At 39.2% G+C, this 17,105-nt stretch overlaps 1 protein-coding gene across 1 annotated transcript in view; it reads right to left on the bottom strand.

Moving 5' to 3' along the window:
• Positions 1–3,502: 3,502 nt before the first annotated feature.
• LOC115433826 (zinc transporter 6-like) overlaps positions 3,503–17,105 on the bottom strand; it is a 107,420-nt gene continuing 93,817 nt past the window's right edge. Inside the window, exons 11-14 of the mRNA XM_030155369.1 lie at positions 7,326–7,445; positions 4,092–4,194; positions 3,954–4,001; positions 3,503–3,795 (exon numbers count right to left, since the gene is read on the bottom strand). Of these exons, the coding sequence (XP_030011229.1) occupies positions 3,691–3,795; positions 3,954–4,001; positions 4,092–4,194; positions 7,326–7,445 (376 nt within the window). The 3' untranslated portion in view covers positions 3,503–3,690. The remainder of the gene's footprint in view (positions 3,796–3,953; positions 4,002–4,091; positions 4,195–7,325; positions 7,446–17,105) is intronic.

Here is a 17,105-nt window from a genome sequence, read left to right as displayed (position 1 = left end):
AGATTCAATGTCAACTCCACATATTCAACTTGGCAGGATGTGCATTATCCATGTTCTGCCATAATTTTGGGAATCCCAAAATTTTCTGTGTTCTTTGTTTTTGGGTCTCTTAAAGCTTTTTTTTTTTTTTTTTTTTTTTTTTTAAAGGGAATCTTTATTGGGTATAATTTGATTTTAATCACTGGGTTTTTGTTTCACAGGCAAAATTTAATGTTCAGATTTTTTTCCCATGGGTGTCTGTGTTTGTACATTGACACTTAAAGCGCTCAGAGTATATTTGTTTGCCTGGCTTTCTCAGGAATGGGTTCATCCATCTGTAAGATCAGTAGAGTGTAATGTCAGGTCCACAAGCTGGCCTTTGAACATTTGTACAAACTAGGGATACACCAATCCAATACCAGTATAGGCATCGGCTCCGATACTCTGTGTGTGTACTTGTACTTGTAAAAGTAATCTGATACAAATGCACCAATACCACTTACAGCTGTGTGACATTCCCAGTTCAGTGCAGCAGGTACGAGGAGGAGGAATAATGTGTGTGAGTGTGAAGAGTGTGGAGACTGAACCAAATAAATGAGGGTGATAAAAGTAAGGCTGACTGACAGTAGCGTTCAGACACAGACAGATACAGACGCAGCGTTCTGTCCGTCCTCTGCGTACATTCCATCTGTTTTCCAGCTGATGGAGGATGAGTACCCAGACAGAGAATACCAGCAGAACTGTGGAGGTAGAGGATCTGTTCAAAGAGCCACTGTGGGAGTTAGAGAAAAACTACTGACACATTTAGGACAACTACCCAGGGCTGGACCGGTTTACATCCTACTGATAATACTATGGAGGTACGGAGCGGTGCGGACCACCACCAGCGGAAGTGAAAACCAAACTTGTGGCTCATTTGTCTTTTCTCTTCCTGCTGAAGCTAAACTTTTAAACCTTACCAGAGAAAATGCAACATTAGTATCACATTAGTGTTTCCTCTGTCGTCTCCATGTTTGTTATTACTGACTTTCTTCTTCTTCTCATTAAACTTTCCTCTTCGTGGTATTTGTCCAGTATGGTTAATTCAGAGCGTCGCCCCCTGGTGGATTAATTGACAAACGCGCATTCCAATACATTAAATGTCAGTAGCAGCACTTTGTTCCAGTCAGACTAATGACAACGACAATAAAGCACATTTACAAAAGGAACTAACAACTGGAATGGGATTATTAAATACTCGTATCGGTACTCATATCAGCAAGTACTCAAATGTAAGTACACGTACTCGGTCTGGAAAAAGTGGTATCGGTGCATCCCTATATTTTAACACCTGCTTTTGTTTCACTTTTCATTATTTAACACTGATGATAGAGCACACAAGTTCAATGGCCTCTTACTGAAGAGTCATTCTCAGGTAAATATGCAAAATTTGGCTCAAAATAAAAAATAATCTGTAAATTATTTAACCCTTACATAGGGTTCTGCTCCAATGGGATCTGTTTTTGACATTTATCAGTGGTGAAAACACCCTAAATCAGGGGTTCCCAAACTTTTAAACTCGCGACCCCAAAAATAATGATGCCAGAGACCGGAGACACCCACTAGCCCCGAAATGACTGAAACATTAAAAACTAGAGGCACTCGGAGAGCGCAGACTTCTGCCAAGGCAGATCAGTGGGCCTCCGTGCCCCCAACCCTGATCACCACCAAAATTTAAACATTTGTTCCTTGTGCCAGTATCAACATTTCCTGAAATTTTCATCCAAATCCGTCCATAACTTTTTGAGTTATCTTGCACACAGACAGAGAGACAGACAGACAGACAGCCAGACAGACAGACAGCCAGACACAGACAGACAGACAGACAGACACAGACAGACAGACAGACAGACAGACACAGACAGACCGACAGACAGACAGACAGACAGACACAGACAGACAGACAGACAGACACAGACAGACAGACAGACAGCCAGACACAGACAGACAGACAGACAGACAGACAGACAGACAGACAGACAGACAGACAGACAGACAGACAGACAGACAGACAGACAGACAGACAAACAGACACAGACAGACAGACAAACAGACAGACCAATGCCGGCAAAAACATAACCTCCTTGGCGGAGGTAACAATGTGCGCACAGGAATCACACAATGATACTGTGGCATATTTGCTGCATTGCATTGTGGGTACTTGACATTTTACTCATTGTGTTCTGTTTTATGTGAAGGGGTTGGGGGGGGGGGGGTCATGTAATGTTTACTCAGGTTAATGTGTCTACTTTACATTTATTGGTCTTTTTTATGTCCATTTTTATTAATGTGACACCATTAGTCAAACCTGTAGGCCCAAGGATGCCATACCTGTTTGTCGGTGTTAAGCTGTTGTTCATGTCATATTAATGAAATCTTTACCCTTTCAAAGTAAAAGCACTTCCTTGAAACTCATAATATCAACATCCTTCCTTCAAAGTACAGGTTCAACAGCACTGCTCTTAATCAGTCGTAACCACCTCAGGGATCACAACAAGAGATTTCTGAAAATCATCTCATGGCCCCCTGGAGTGTTGCAACCCCCACTTTGGGAACCCCTGCCCTAAATTACATGAAATAAAATGATTTTTATGGTGATTTTAAAGTCTAAGGTTACTCAACATGTACAAAAAGGAACATCTACATCTACTTTGTCCACGTTCTACAAATTATTGTACAACTTTTTAACCTGTTCAGACCAAATTTGACCAAATCTGATATAGAGTTTATAGTATACATTTGAATCATCATGGCTGTGAAGTTTTTATGACTTTTATTTCTTTTTGCCAGTTTTTTATGGTGAAAATAAGACAGACATTGTCTGATAGCAGAAACTAAATAGTACACTATGGAATATTAATGAGAGATTACCCACCCATGTATTATATTAGTCACTACGATACTCCTATAGGGTTGTAAGAAAATATCGGTTCTGCAATATATAGTGATATTTCATTTCACAATACTGTATCGATATTAAACAGTACTGTAATCGATATTTTTAGGTATTTACCCAAATGCAGATATTGTGGAGGTTCATTTTTGTTTTTTTGTTTTTCTTTTTTGTTTGTATTTTATTTATTATCATTTAACACTCTTATTAAATAATGTTAGTTCCTTTGTTGGGATTGCACAAAAATAATGCTATGATGTTAGTTCTGAATTAATAGAATCTGAACATTTGAACAGGATCTGAAACGGTAATGTCTGTAAAACAGAATTTCAGTTTTAACACAGGAACATTTTGTGATATAGCATTAGGTCCTGTTCTGATCAAATAAAAATGTGTTTAGTATTTGTGCAGATTTTTGATGTAATTCAATTTGTCTAGGAAATAATATTTTAAAAAAGAAAAAGAAACAAAACCAATAAAAAAATTGCCTTTTAACAGTATTGCGATATATAGTGATATATCGTATCGTGATCCTAGTATTGTGATTTGTATCGTATCACCAGATTCTTGCCGATACATAGCCCTACTCTTAAATAGTTCAACATTTGGTATAGATGCTTGTTTTGAGGAGGTTCATGGGCTGGGTTGAACAGTATGTTAGGGTTGGTGTTGTTAACCCAAAAACTGTGTGACTGATCTGTTCCATCATTTCCTGTGGATGAACAGATCGATGGTCTGATGAATGAATGATGAGATGGGGAACATCAGGACAACCCAGGTCAGGTCCTGGTCCAACATGTCGAAGGTCTACGTACCAGGGATCCAAAGCCGACGGTCCAGAAGTGTTCGTTCCGGACCTCTAGGACTCCGTCTAGAGTCGACACCTGATTGGACACAAACAGAGGACACTGGCCAATAAGAAACCATCCTTAGATATTCAACTCAAACTAGTTCGGGACAAAAAAATCTGACGCGCGCCTCTAATTTGATGGTTTGACGGCAGTTTTTTCTTGATTAAAATCACAGGTGTCATTTTTCTTACCTCTCTGAGCAGTTTGTCCAATTGGCCGATGATGTGAGAAGGCGTGGTCTGAGGATGACACGCACAGACAGTTAGAATCATCAAACATAAATATCATGGTAAGTGTTGTCATGTGAAGCTGTAGATAGAACGTCTGACCTGCAGCAGTACTTTCCCACTGTAAACACTCATGGGGTACATGGTTCCGAACGTCATGAGGGCGATGGCGACCGCTGACGCCGTGTCCACCGCATTATAATTACTGAAGAAACACACAACAAACACAGCAAAGGCACAAAAATAAAACTGTGTGTAAAACCGTGAAGAGGAACACAAAGCCAAAGCCTGTTCCTGTCATCTAACACATCAGTACCAGTGTGTTTCTGAAGTATTCATGTGACGTGTTAATTATCCAAGAACTACATGCACACGGAGTATAAATACATGTCTCATATTCAGCCCTTAAAGCACACGGAAACAGCTGTTCAGTTCCAGAACCTTCCAAAATGTATTTGGAGAAGTTCAGTCTGACAGCGCTGACCTGTTCTGTAACGTATACAAACACATTTGTCTGGTTGGATAGTTTTATAGTTCTTTTTTTAACAACATTCATTTCTCTAACTCTCAAAAGGATTCTGTGGTTTTTAATTAAAAGTACTTGTATAAAAATAATTGTTATTAGATCTAAAATGACTTAAATTAATCAACTACTGATCAGTCTCTTTAAAATAAATGATAATTCTGTTTTATTATATTTTGTTAATAAATATTCATTTATTTTATGGTAAATAGGTAAATAATAGTTAACAGTTAACTAATGTGTCTGGCAATAATGTAATAATGTGTTCATGTTAAAGTATTCATTAATTATTACATAACTATTAATTTATCATCCATTAAAATACAATATTAGGCTTTTAGCAGTGGTGGGCCATCACAGCCTAAAAAAATATCTGAATCACAGACTGATGGTAATTATATTTTGACCATGAATATTATAAAAAAATTCCAAATGGTCTGTCTGCTTCCTTTCATAGCTTTTCTCTCTGGTTGTGCTGCTTCCACACGTGTATTTTCATATTAAAACATTTAACCAATCACATTTCAGCCATCATTTGTTACCAGGCAGGGTCAAAGTCACAGAAGTCTGTCTGGAGGCCTTCACAGTCAGTTCTGCAGGCCCTCTAACAAAACAGAAGTGTCGATGAAACGGTTTCTTCAACCAATCAAATTTTGAGTTGGCGACACCAAAGCCCTCTAGCAGGCGTACGGTAACGTCAGCGTATTCACTCCCTGTGATTGGATAGTCAGAGAGTGGACTAGCCAAGCTAGCAAACTGCATCTGTAACGAGCTACACGAACAGAAATATAGTTGTGTTGGTTTAACAGCTGTTTAGTCAAAACACAACGGCTGAAGGAGGAGAAGAAATGGATTTGGATGCAGATTTATTGTCAAAGCCATTTTCAAGATGGACTTTTCCAGAAAAGCTGGACATCGTTAAGAAAGGTTGGACAATTCCAAAGTTAGCAAGCTGGTCACAACCAGGAAAAGGATACGTCTGTCACTTTCACTGCACTAACTACGACCGGTACCCCCAGTACCCGGTACCCCAGGTACCCACAGGGATAATCTGCACAACAGAGGAGTTGAACTCTTTTTGAGGAAAGAAAAGAGGATGGATTTGTGTACAAATAATCAGAATTTTTGGCGAGTAAAATGTTGCTATTTTCCTCAATAATATTCCAAGTTAATGAGGTTATTACTGATGCTTCTTTAAGCCTCAGTCACAAAGCTTCGTACAAACGGTGGGTTTGTACGAATCTCACAGTTCGTACAAGTTCTGGAGTTTGCAGACATTCGTAGAGGGAGCAGTAGTTTCTTACGGCCATCTTACAAAGTTGGTACGGCCGCCGTTCAAAATGCAAGAGCATCTTGAGGTTGCCGTGAGAAAATGACATGATTTTGAGTCGTACTAACTCAAAGTCAAACTATACAGCCACTTCTTGATTTATTTTATCGTAAAGTCAATGCACGTCAGCCCTACGTGAAACTCACCGCGCTCACAAGTCGATGGTAGGAAGATATTATGCTGTTTCAGTCCGACAGCAGCAGAGGAAGAGGGACATTCTAAAGCACCTAATAAACTAGAAAAGCACTCGGAGAGCGCAGACCTCCGCCAAGGCAGATCAGTGCCCCACCCCCCCCGCCCCCGATCACCACTAAAATTTAATCATTTGCTCTTTGTGCCATTATCAACATTTCCTGAAATTTTCATCCAAATCCGTCCATAACTTTTTGAGTTATCTTGCACACAGACAGACAGACAGACCAACGCCGGCAAAAACATAACCTCCTTGGCGGAGGTAAAAACACAAGTGATCAATCAGTACCAAAGTTTGTGTGGACATCTGTAGTCATGTCCACTTTCACCTTTGCACATAAACTTAACATAGTTTCATCTTAGAGTACTGTTCATTCATCATTTCATTCATTCACTTATTTTCTGAACCACTTCATCCTCCAGACGGTCACGGAGGCACTGTAGTGTATCCCAGCATTAGAGATGTCCACACATAATTTGGTGATTATTGATGCCCTTTTCAAACATTAAACTATGTTAACCTATTTTTACATTAAGCCTTTTGTGAATGTGCGTTTTCTGTGTTTGGGATCGTGCACTGTCCATGGTGCTGAAATCACACATTACTGCATGAAAACTGACCTGTACTGTTAGAAATTAGGAGTGTTAATAAGACATCAGATGAAGACATTTGAAGTAGAAGGTATAAGAATAAAACAAATACACACAAGAATAATAGAGAAGTGAAAGTTAAAAACACTAACTGTCTGACACTCACATCCATCACCCTGATCCTCGTCCCGGTGGACTGTGCATTATCTCTGCAGATTTGTTTCAAGTTTATTTTTCTATTAATAAAACATTTTATTTCCTTCTGCACTGTATGTTTGAGTCCAGTCATTCACTCCGTCTTGAAAATTTGTATTCGATCCCTCAAAGAATGCCACGAATGGCATACAAATGTCACACTACTGCCTATAAACACCTTACATCCACCTTAAGAGCGCTGTGTGAATCTCTGTCTGTGCATCCGTTCATGTGAATGTCATAAGGGACCCTAATAACACCGTAATGTGTTCTACTTGCGGCCACCGCAGGAACATGTGGGTCCTGGAAAAGACCTCCTGATCCACGAACGTCGTGGTTTGTTCTTAAGTACTGTATATGTATATATGTGTGTGTGTGTGTGTGTGTGTGTGTACAGAAACATACATATACATATGTGTATACATGTACAGTAACATATACGTGTACATACACATATAGATTCACAAACACATATACGAATGCATATGCAGAAACAGGTCCTTACTTGATCTCTATGAGCATGTAGGTGATGCACAGAGACAGCGCTCCTGCCATGTTGATGAGGACGAAGGGGTTCATTCGAGGCAGGAGGATGCTGCTCAGACCTGGGATGATTCCACACAAACTGGACAAAGAAACAGTAGAACAGGCATCAGAACACGGGATCACCTGCACAATTCTACACATGTTTTATAGGTTGAAGTCTGAAGAATCCTGACACCTAGAAAACATTCATCACTATGTTGTTCTGAACGGTAACAGAAAACTCAAACTACAGACCACAGAGCTGGTGAAGACACTGACATTCAACACTGGAAAATACCATGAAAATATGGAATTTGATCGTTTCTTCTGGGTCACCTATAAGGTACAGTACAGAACTTGTCCTTGACTTTCTCATAAAAATGACATGGGAAACATTCATAGACGTTACAAACTCCTTAAGTACTTGAATGTATGTGCATTACATATGCATTATATGTCACTAGTAGCTTATTTTTCATTGAGCCATTAATTCTACCTGTTGAACATCTAAGAAACACTAAGGATCATGTGCAGCATGTTTACAAGGTCTGAAAAATCACTTAAAAAACAAAGATCATCATTTCATCATCACATCTTGTTTCCATGTTTCACATCTCAGATCGTGAACCTCAACTTTTCTTTTGTTCATTTCTGTTCATTTAGTCTCGCATTATTTCTGAATTAGATGTTATTTTTTGGTTTCTACCATCTTTGTTTGATCTTACTCAAACTTAATTAAACTCTAATTAACTCATATTGTCCTTTAATACAAAATTTGACATTTTATATGCAATGAAAATGATGATGAAAATCGTGTCTCAGCTTCAATAAAATATTTTATGGTTCTCTGGCTTTGTGAGCAAAAAACAATGAGCAAAATAACATCATTAGAAGTTTCACACATCTGCAATGAAACCTTCCTGTTAAAAAGAGTTTCTAAGAAATCTGAATAACTAAACAGGTCAACAGTTTCAGCTCTGAAGGTATCTGATGCAGCGATAAACAATTTACTGTTATAATCTTCTAATAATCTTTAAAAATGAAACATTATTTGTTTGGGAAAAAGTTGATTCCACAACTTTTTAAAAAAACTATTATGTATACTATTTATAGTGTAAGTTAATAATAATTATTCATTATAAAAGAAGTACCTGTGCAAAATTCACACTCATAATTCGTTGAGAAATGGATAAAAGAAGCTTGAATTGAACATTTATTTCCAAATTCACAGATTAATTGATTAACCGATAGACGGATGGACCGTTGGTGTTAGTGTTGGTGTAAAGGTGAAGACACGCCAACCCCATTTTTGGCAGTCGGACGTCGTCGTCAGTCTGGTGAGGTCAGTGACATGAGTCTGTTTGGTGTGCTCTGTGTGATTGGCCGCCGTTAATGCCGTCTCCAGTCTTTTCAGCCGATTCAACATGTGTAATCGTCCACTACCAGTCGTTCAGTCGGACCAATCTGATTGGTGGAGGGATAGGCCTGGACTAGTGAATCAGTGAAGAAGTTTCCAAGTGACTACAGCTCTGCCAAGGTACTTCACACTATTACTGTCTTCTACAATAGTCCGTTCACTGCTCATATTGGATCTGAATGAGTGCCAGTCAGTGTTGACTATGGACTTCATTCATTCCATGAAGTGAACACTGTTAGCATTGTTAGCATAGTGCGATTTCTCCTCAGTTTTCATCTGTGACATCTTTCTTCTTCCACGAGAAGAAGCTGACAGCTGACAACACCAGTATCTTCTTATTACTAACCATCCATTCAACAAGTACAACATCAACAGCCCTTCTGGACTACTCAACCCTCTCTGCTGACAACAATGACTGACGACTGTGAGCTCTGTGTTTCAGTCCAGAGAGATGTTCTGTCACTTTTCGGTTTTTCGTTTCATGCAGGTGCAGAACGTATGCTGAAGTCGGTAGTGGATTTGGTGTGTTCTTCACACTTTTTTGACTGTCAGGGATAGGCCTGGGTATCATGGCAAATTTCCTTAATCAATTCGATTTCAATTCATAAGGTTCTGAATCGATTAATTGCGATTTGATTCAGTATTAATTGATTGATTCAGATTCATTTAGTGATACCAAAGTACAATTCTGAGTTGTAACTTAATTATTTGACTACTGCAGCCATGCAACACAGAATCAATATTGATATTAGAAAGGAAATAAATCTGACATTTCAGCAGTAAACAGATGAATCTGCTCTGAAATAATGAACACAAACATGTCCATGTTTCTCCAGTGGCTCAGAACGGACTTCTGCATCATCTTTATTCTGTTTTATACCTGCTGCTTCCAGCCTTAGGGACATTACTGTCACCCTGGGGCACTGACACCAGCTTTAACCCCCCTAAAACAGACTCATGTTGGGCCCTTGGTACAAGAAACTCACTGGAGGGGGAGGGTGGGCGGAGCTTCATGATTTCCGCTTTACCATTCCTCTAACTCCGCCCTCAGCCACAGGTGATCAAAGTTAATATTCCTAGAATGACTGGCTTATGCGACCCGCCTCCGCCAGCCAGTTCCTCCACACTGCGGGTTCCAGTTTGAGGCCTGGAGGACCTTCCACAGAGGGGTTTTCACACCATTCCTACGCGTTCCTCCCGCACCAGAACCATCACAAGCACAACCAAGACGCCCCATCTCCGTGAGAGGCGCTTGCGAGACGGACCCGGCCGCACTTCCGCGTCGGTGGTGTCCGGGTCATTTAGTCGCAGTCCTGCTCTGAAAAATCGATTTCATCCACCATTAATCGATTACGCAAAATTAAAAAGAAATCGATTCAAAATCAATCAAACCGATTTTTTTACCCAGCCCTAGTCAAGGAGACTAGGAGCCGACTGATAATCGAGCTACCATTACTGGTGAAGATCTGCAGTTGGGTTGGTGTGTCTTTGGCCTTAGTGTCAGTGTTAGTGTCTGTGTTAGTGTTGTGATGGTGTTGGTGTCAATGTTAGTGTCAGTGTCAGTTTAGGTGTCAGTGTTAGTGTCAGTGTTAGTGGTAGTGTCAGTGCTGGTGTTGTATTAGTGTTGGTGTCACTGTTAGGGTTGGTTTTGGTGTCAGTGTTAGTGTCAGTGTTGGTGTTAGTGTCAGTGTTAATGTTGGTTTTGGTGTTAGTGTCAGTGCTGGTTTTGGTGTTAGTGTTGGTTTTGGTGTCAGTGTCAGTGTTGGTGTTAGTGTCAGGGCTGGTTTTGGTGTTAGTGTTGGTTTTGGTGTCAGTGTCAGTGTTGGTGTTAGTGTCAGGGCTGGTTTTGGTGTTAGTGTTGGTGTCAGCGTTAGTGTTAGTGTTGGTGTAAGTGTCTTTGCTGGTTTTGGTGTCGGTGTCAGTGTTGGTGTTAGTGTCTGTGCTGGTTTTGGTGTCAGTGTTGGTTTTGGTGTCAGTGTTGGTGTTGGTGTTAGTGTCAGTGCTGGTTTTGGTGTTAGCGCTGGTTTTGGTGTCAGTGTTAGTGTTAGGGTCAGTGCTGGTGTTGTATTAGTGTTGGTGTCACTGTTAGTGTTGGTTTTGGTGTCACATGTTGGTGTTAGCGCTGGTTTTGGTGTCAGTGTCAGTGTTGGTGTTAGTGTCAGTGCTGGTTTTGGTGTTAGCGCTGGTTTTGGTGTCAGTGTCAGTGTTAGTGTCAGTGCTGGTTTTGGTGTTAGCGCTGGTTTTGGTGTCAGTGTCAGTGTTGGTGTTAGTGTCAGTGCTGGTTTTGGTGTTAGCGCTGGTTTTGGTGTCAGTGTCAGTGTTGGTGTTAGTGTCGGTGCTGGTTTTGGTGTTAGCGCTGGTTTTGGTGTCAGTGTTAGTGTTGGTGTTAGTGTCAGCGCTGGTTTTGGTGTTAGCGCTGGTTTTGGTGTCAGTGTCAGTGCTGGTTTTGGTGTTAGCGCTGGTTTTGGTGTCAGTGTTGGTGTTAGTGTCAGTGCTGGTTTTGGTGTTAGCGCTGGTTTTGGTGTCAGTGTCAGTGTCAGTGTTAGTGTCAGTGCTGGTTTTGCTCTGCTGCTGGGGTCTGACTCGTCTGCCTTTGGGTTCCCTGGTTGGCTCAGTATTTCTGGAACCCATTAACGGGTCATTGGATGGGGCTTGGGGGTTCAGCCCCCGCTGCGTGTCACATTGAATTTCCAATAAGTCAAAGGCCGTCGCTGGTCGACGAGCGCTGTCACAAACATGAAGTAGAGCACGATGCCGCAAGGTGTTTGTCATGAGATAATGTTTAGAAGAAAACAGCGACAAGCATGTCAACACGCAATTAATGTCAGATGTGTCATTCAATCACGTCAACAGTCAGACGGACAAAAATGGAGGGTGAAGAGAGGAGGAAGGATGTGAGACCCTTTCAACGTTCTAGTCAGATTTAATTGAAGACTTGGGCTCTGAGTATGAATCCACAGGATATTTAAGAATCCTCCACAGGCCCAGACCAGGTCAGTGGTGTTACAGACAGGAAGTCATCAGGATCCCTCAGCAGCTGCTCAGATGTGGAATAAGCCCAAACAGTTGAGCCATGACAAACACTGTGGGTTCCTCACTCATTTGTAATAGTATTTAACCATTTAGGCACCAGAGTTTTTTTTTTTTTAACATTCAATTTGGATATCAAGATTTCAAAAGCTCATTCAGTTTTGTTGCTTGTTGCGATATTGCGACTTTGGCACTTAAAGGGTTAATATTTTAGTTGGAGGATTTCAGATTCGTAGTCTGCATAAACTAAGGCTGATATGTTCTGTCATTTCCTCCAGTATCTTGTTTGTGTCATTTGTAAAATCATGTGAGGGGCTGCATGATGTTATTTCTGCTCAGATGCCCAATAGTAGGGCTGCATGATATTAGAAAGAAATGTCATATGTGATAACATTATTGAATATTGTGATAACGATATGACTTGCGATATTTAAATATTTAATGATTTTCTTCACTCTACTTGTTGCCACATTGACTGATGCAGACAATTAAAAAAGAAGTGCATTGTTTCCATTCCAACTTTACTTATATTGGGAAAAATGCAGCTACATCTGCAATGCTGGCCATAAATCACCTTGCCCTCTTAAAACATTTTCCGCTACTGTAAACAAAATTAAATTGAATTAAATAAAAACCGGAAAACAACTTAAGGCATTCAAAATTTATCATCAATTTACAAAATTATTTCAGTGTGTGTATTAGTACTTTTCGAACATTTTGAGCACAATTTCAATAATACCTTGATAATAATGATAACCGTGATAATTTTGGTCACAATAACCGTGATTTGAAATTTTCATATGGTTACATCCCTAGGTGACCATGATCCATCGATCCATTTTATGAAGAGCTTCTTACATGTGAGGGTTTGACCTATTCAGATAGATGCCTTTGGACGGTGGGAGGACGACAGAGCCCACACAGACATAAGGAGAACACGTAAACTCTACACATAAAGGCCCACATGGTGCTGGAATCCAATCCAGTACCTTCTTAGGTTGGACTTGATGAAACTATTCAAAGTGTAACAAAAAAAAAAAAAAAACACGTAAAAAACCGTATTATTCCAGCAGCAAGGGTCCCAAAAAAATACTGTTAAATAGCGGAAAACCATCTCATAAAAATACGGTAATTTTCCATAATTAAAATACAGTTTTTTGCCCTAATTTTACATGAGATTTTGCATATTTTTTGACTTTTTAATGTTTAATAAAGAATATTTACATGTATTAAAACAATCAAATTACACACACACACATATATATATATCTATACATAATTTTCAATGAGACTCAGTTGTCCAATCCACTGATAAAAACTGTATTTGGACAGTTTATCAGTGCTTATACATGTTATACATTCACAAAAATACATTTATTCAACATTCTGTTGTGAAACCTCCTGTAATTACACAAGATATTTGTCAATTAACAAACAAGTCTGGTTCAACTGACAGAACAAATACTTCTTTTACGGTTAATTGTCAGTAATTTAATCTCGTTTCATTATTTTTTTCACAGTATTAAACATTAAATTAACAGTTTAATCTCATAAATAGAAAAGAAATATTTGTGAAATTACGATACATTTGCAAATGTATTTTAACTGTATTTTTCTGTGAAAAAAGTAATAAATCTTTTAAAAAATGGAAATTTTATGGTTATTCAGTTATAGTTTTTCCATGTTATTTTACATTTGACATGTAAAATCACAGTCTGTTTTTGTCATTTCATTGATATTTTCCTGTATCTTAAAAATACAGGAAAAATCTGTAAAATAAACAGTAAAAATTCTGTTAAATCACAGATTTTTTTTTTACAGTGTGCATTGTCCACACTTCATCTAAAACACAGAAGTTGTTCTACGTTTTAATCTCAGGACAATGGAGACGTTCTGAAAGGCAGCCATCTGATTGGTGGAGCTCCTCTCATGTGACTCTGTACACACAGAAAATTTAATTAAATAACTCTTGATCCGATTCCTAAGGACCCCAAATTCCTTTTTGCTGGGACTGCGACCTGGAAATGTATTAGAGAAAGAAGACAAATACCTCTTTAAAATTCTTATAATCGCTTCCAAAAAGGCCATTACAAGGAACTGGCTCAAAATGGATGCACCCCGTGAGAAGCAGTGGCTATAATAGAGGAAATCTACTCCATGGAAAGACTGATTTACTACCTACAACTCAAGGAACTAGGGATGTAACGATGTGAAAATTTCCTATCACGGTTATTGTGACCGAAATTATCACGGTTATCATTATTATCACGGTATTGTTGAAATGTGCTGGAAATGTTCCAAAAGTACTTATACACACACTGAAATAATTTAACCAAGTTGTATTTTGAAAAAAAAAACAAAAACAAAAACAAATAAAATAATAGGCATGATGTACTTTCTGCAGGCAGAAACATTCAAATATTAACATTTTCATTTATTTATTCATTCCAATCTAAATGATTGGAAAAGGGCAGGATGAAGAAAACGTATAATACCTGCCCCTTTCTTCAAACATCTGCTTCCATCAGGTATGTTGCCATTACAGCTATTGCAGTAAACAGTTCACATACGAGTCATTACAAATAAAACAAATCCAAAATCCATATCCACATGTAAACATCAAACATACAAGTGTGCATTAAAGATAGCACCTTATTGCCATTGTTTGTCCATTTTCCATATCAAGTTTGTGTTGAAAGTGCAGTAATCAAACATGGTTATCATGATAATTACAATTTAAACGGTAATACTAACCATCGAGAATTTTACTGCTGTTTATCAGTACACCGGTAATCGTTACATCCCTACAAGGAACATACAGTATCTTCCTGAAGCACTGGAGAAAATGGCTGGATTATAAACAAAACAATGCTCAGTTACTGCTGTCTGTGATTTAAATATTTTGTGTTCAACCAGTGACCCCAGGTCTGTGTGTTGTATTGTCTGTTTGTTGATAAAACAAATGAAAACAAAGTATAAAAAAAAAAAAACCTCTTGACCCATTTATCAATCGAACCAAATCAGACCCAACCACATCCTGTAACTGGGAGACAAACGGTTCAATGTAATCATTTCATCTACAGGAGATTACACTGATCAAAACAACAGGTTCTTCATCGACAGTTCAACATGAGACTTATTTGTTTTATCATTTCATGAAACCACAGAGCACCAAGCCAAATCTGAATCCATCCAAACAGACGAAAAAAAAAAAAAAAAAAGTCTGATTCATGCCAGTATTGTGCAGCTGTAATGTGAGGTCAACAAAAACCTTTTTAATGAAGCTCAGAGTGAAAGTGCAAGAGGATAAAACAAAAACCTGCTCCGTGCAAGTACAGGAAGGCTCAGCCGGTGCAAATAACATGAGTCCTGGAATCATCCCGAGCTAATCCAAGCTTTACTGTGAACACAGATAAATAAACAAGTAAACTGTGGCCATAAACAGCCAACAAATGCAGCTGCTCAGGGGTTCAGACCAGGGCAGCAACTAATGACTGGTTTATTGTTGGTAATCGTTAAATCAAATGGGAGTTTGCAGAAAAGATTCATGAGCTGATTCAGAACTGAGAACAAGCTCAGTTTTCTAGTTTTCAACATAAATCGCTTGAATTCGACTATATATATAAACTTTTCAGCTGTGACTTTTTGATGTGATGAGCTTCTGTCTATAGTAGTAATTGTTAGTCATTTTTTGTGCTTCAGTTAAAAATCCATATTCATATTTATACTTGATTTCTTATTAATAATTTATGTGTATTTTATGAATATCAAGTAATAATACCATAAGTCTTGACATCATGGTGTGATGCAATCCTATTGGCTGCTAAGATTATAAAACGTAAAGAAACAAAAGCAGAACCGGAAGCCTGGAACCCAGGAGCATCACAGTCTTTTGACCATCATGTTATTTAATTTAGAAATTCATCTTTTGTTTGTATCAATCTAAGTTTTAAGTAAAGACCACAAGCAGAAAAGTTGGATTCCAGACCCTCTGTTTACTGATGCGTGTCGCGTACAGAGCAACTCCGAGGTTCACGGCTAGAGAGTTATACACCGCACTCACAGTAATGTTTTTAATTTCGAAAACCCAGGAAAGCCTCAAAAAAAGACACAACGTTACGTTCATCTGCTTTCTGTACAGTGGAGAAGCTGAAGCAGCGCATCTAATGTGTTAGAATTTTGAAAATCTGGCAATTCTAGAGTTGGTCAGTACACTGATCCTTTAGTCTGCAGGATGTTTATGTAAAAAGTTTCTGTTTCACCATCTGAGGAGTAAAATTATGAAGAAATTGTGTGTGGAGATAAAACAAATATCAAACATAATTCAGTTTAAAAAAAGATATAAAGAATTGATTCCTGAGAGGTACAGTATTTAATAATGATGATTAAAATTTAAAAAATAAAATAAATAAAAAAATAAAAAATAAAAAAAATCTCAACATTTCCTGAAATTTTCATCCAAATCCGTCCATCACTTTTTGAGTTCTCTTGCACACAGACAGACAGACACACACACACACACACACAGACAGACAGACAGACAGACAGACAGACACACACACACACACACACACACAGACACAGACACAGACAGACACACACAGACAGACAGACAGACAGACAGACAGACACACACACACACACACACACACAGACAGACAGACAGACAGACACACACACACACACACACACACAGACACAGACACAGACAGACAGACACAGACAGACACACACAGACAGACAGACAGACAGACACAGACAGACACAGACAGACAGACAGACAGACACAGACAGACAGACAGACACAGACAGACAGACAGACAGACAGACACAGACAGACAGACAGACAGACACAGACAGACACACACACACACACAGACAGACAGACACAGACAGACACACACACACACAGACACACACAGACAGACAGACACAGACAGACAGACAGACAGACACAGACACACACAGACACACACACACACACAGACAGACAGACACAGACAGACACACACACACACAGACACACACAGACACACACAGACAGACACAGACAGACACACACAGACAGACAGACAGACAGACAGACACAGACAGACACAGACAGACAGACAGACAGACACAGACAGACAGACACAGACAGACACACACACACACACACACAGACACACACAGACAGACACAGACAGACACACACAGACAGACAGACAGACAGACACAGACAGACACAGACAGACAGACAGACAGACACAGACAGACAGACAGACACAGACAGACAGACAGACAGACAGACACAGACAGACAGACAGACAGACA

The sequence above is a fragment of the Sphaeramia orbicularis genome, chromosome 15 (genome assembly GCF_902148855.1).
Source record: "Sphaeramia orbicularis chromosome 15, fSphaOr1.1, whole genome shotgun sequence".
NCBI lineage: Eukaryota > Metazoa > Chordata > Actinopteri > Kurtiformes > Apogonidae > Sphaeramia > Sphaeramia orbicularis.
Note: the sequence above shows the minus strand (reverse complement) of the source record. Positions and strands in the feature narration are given on the sequence as shown.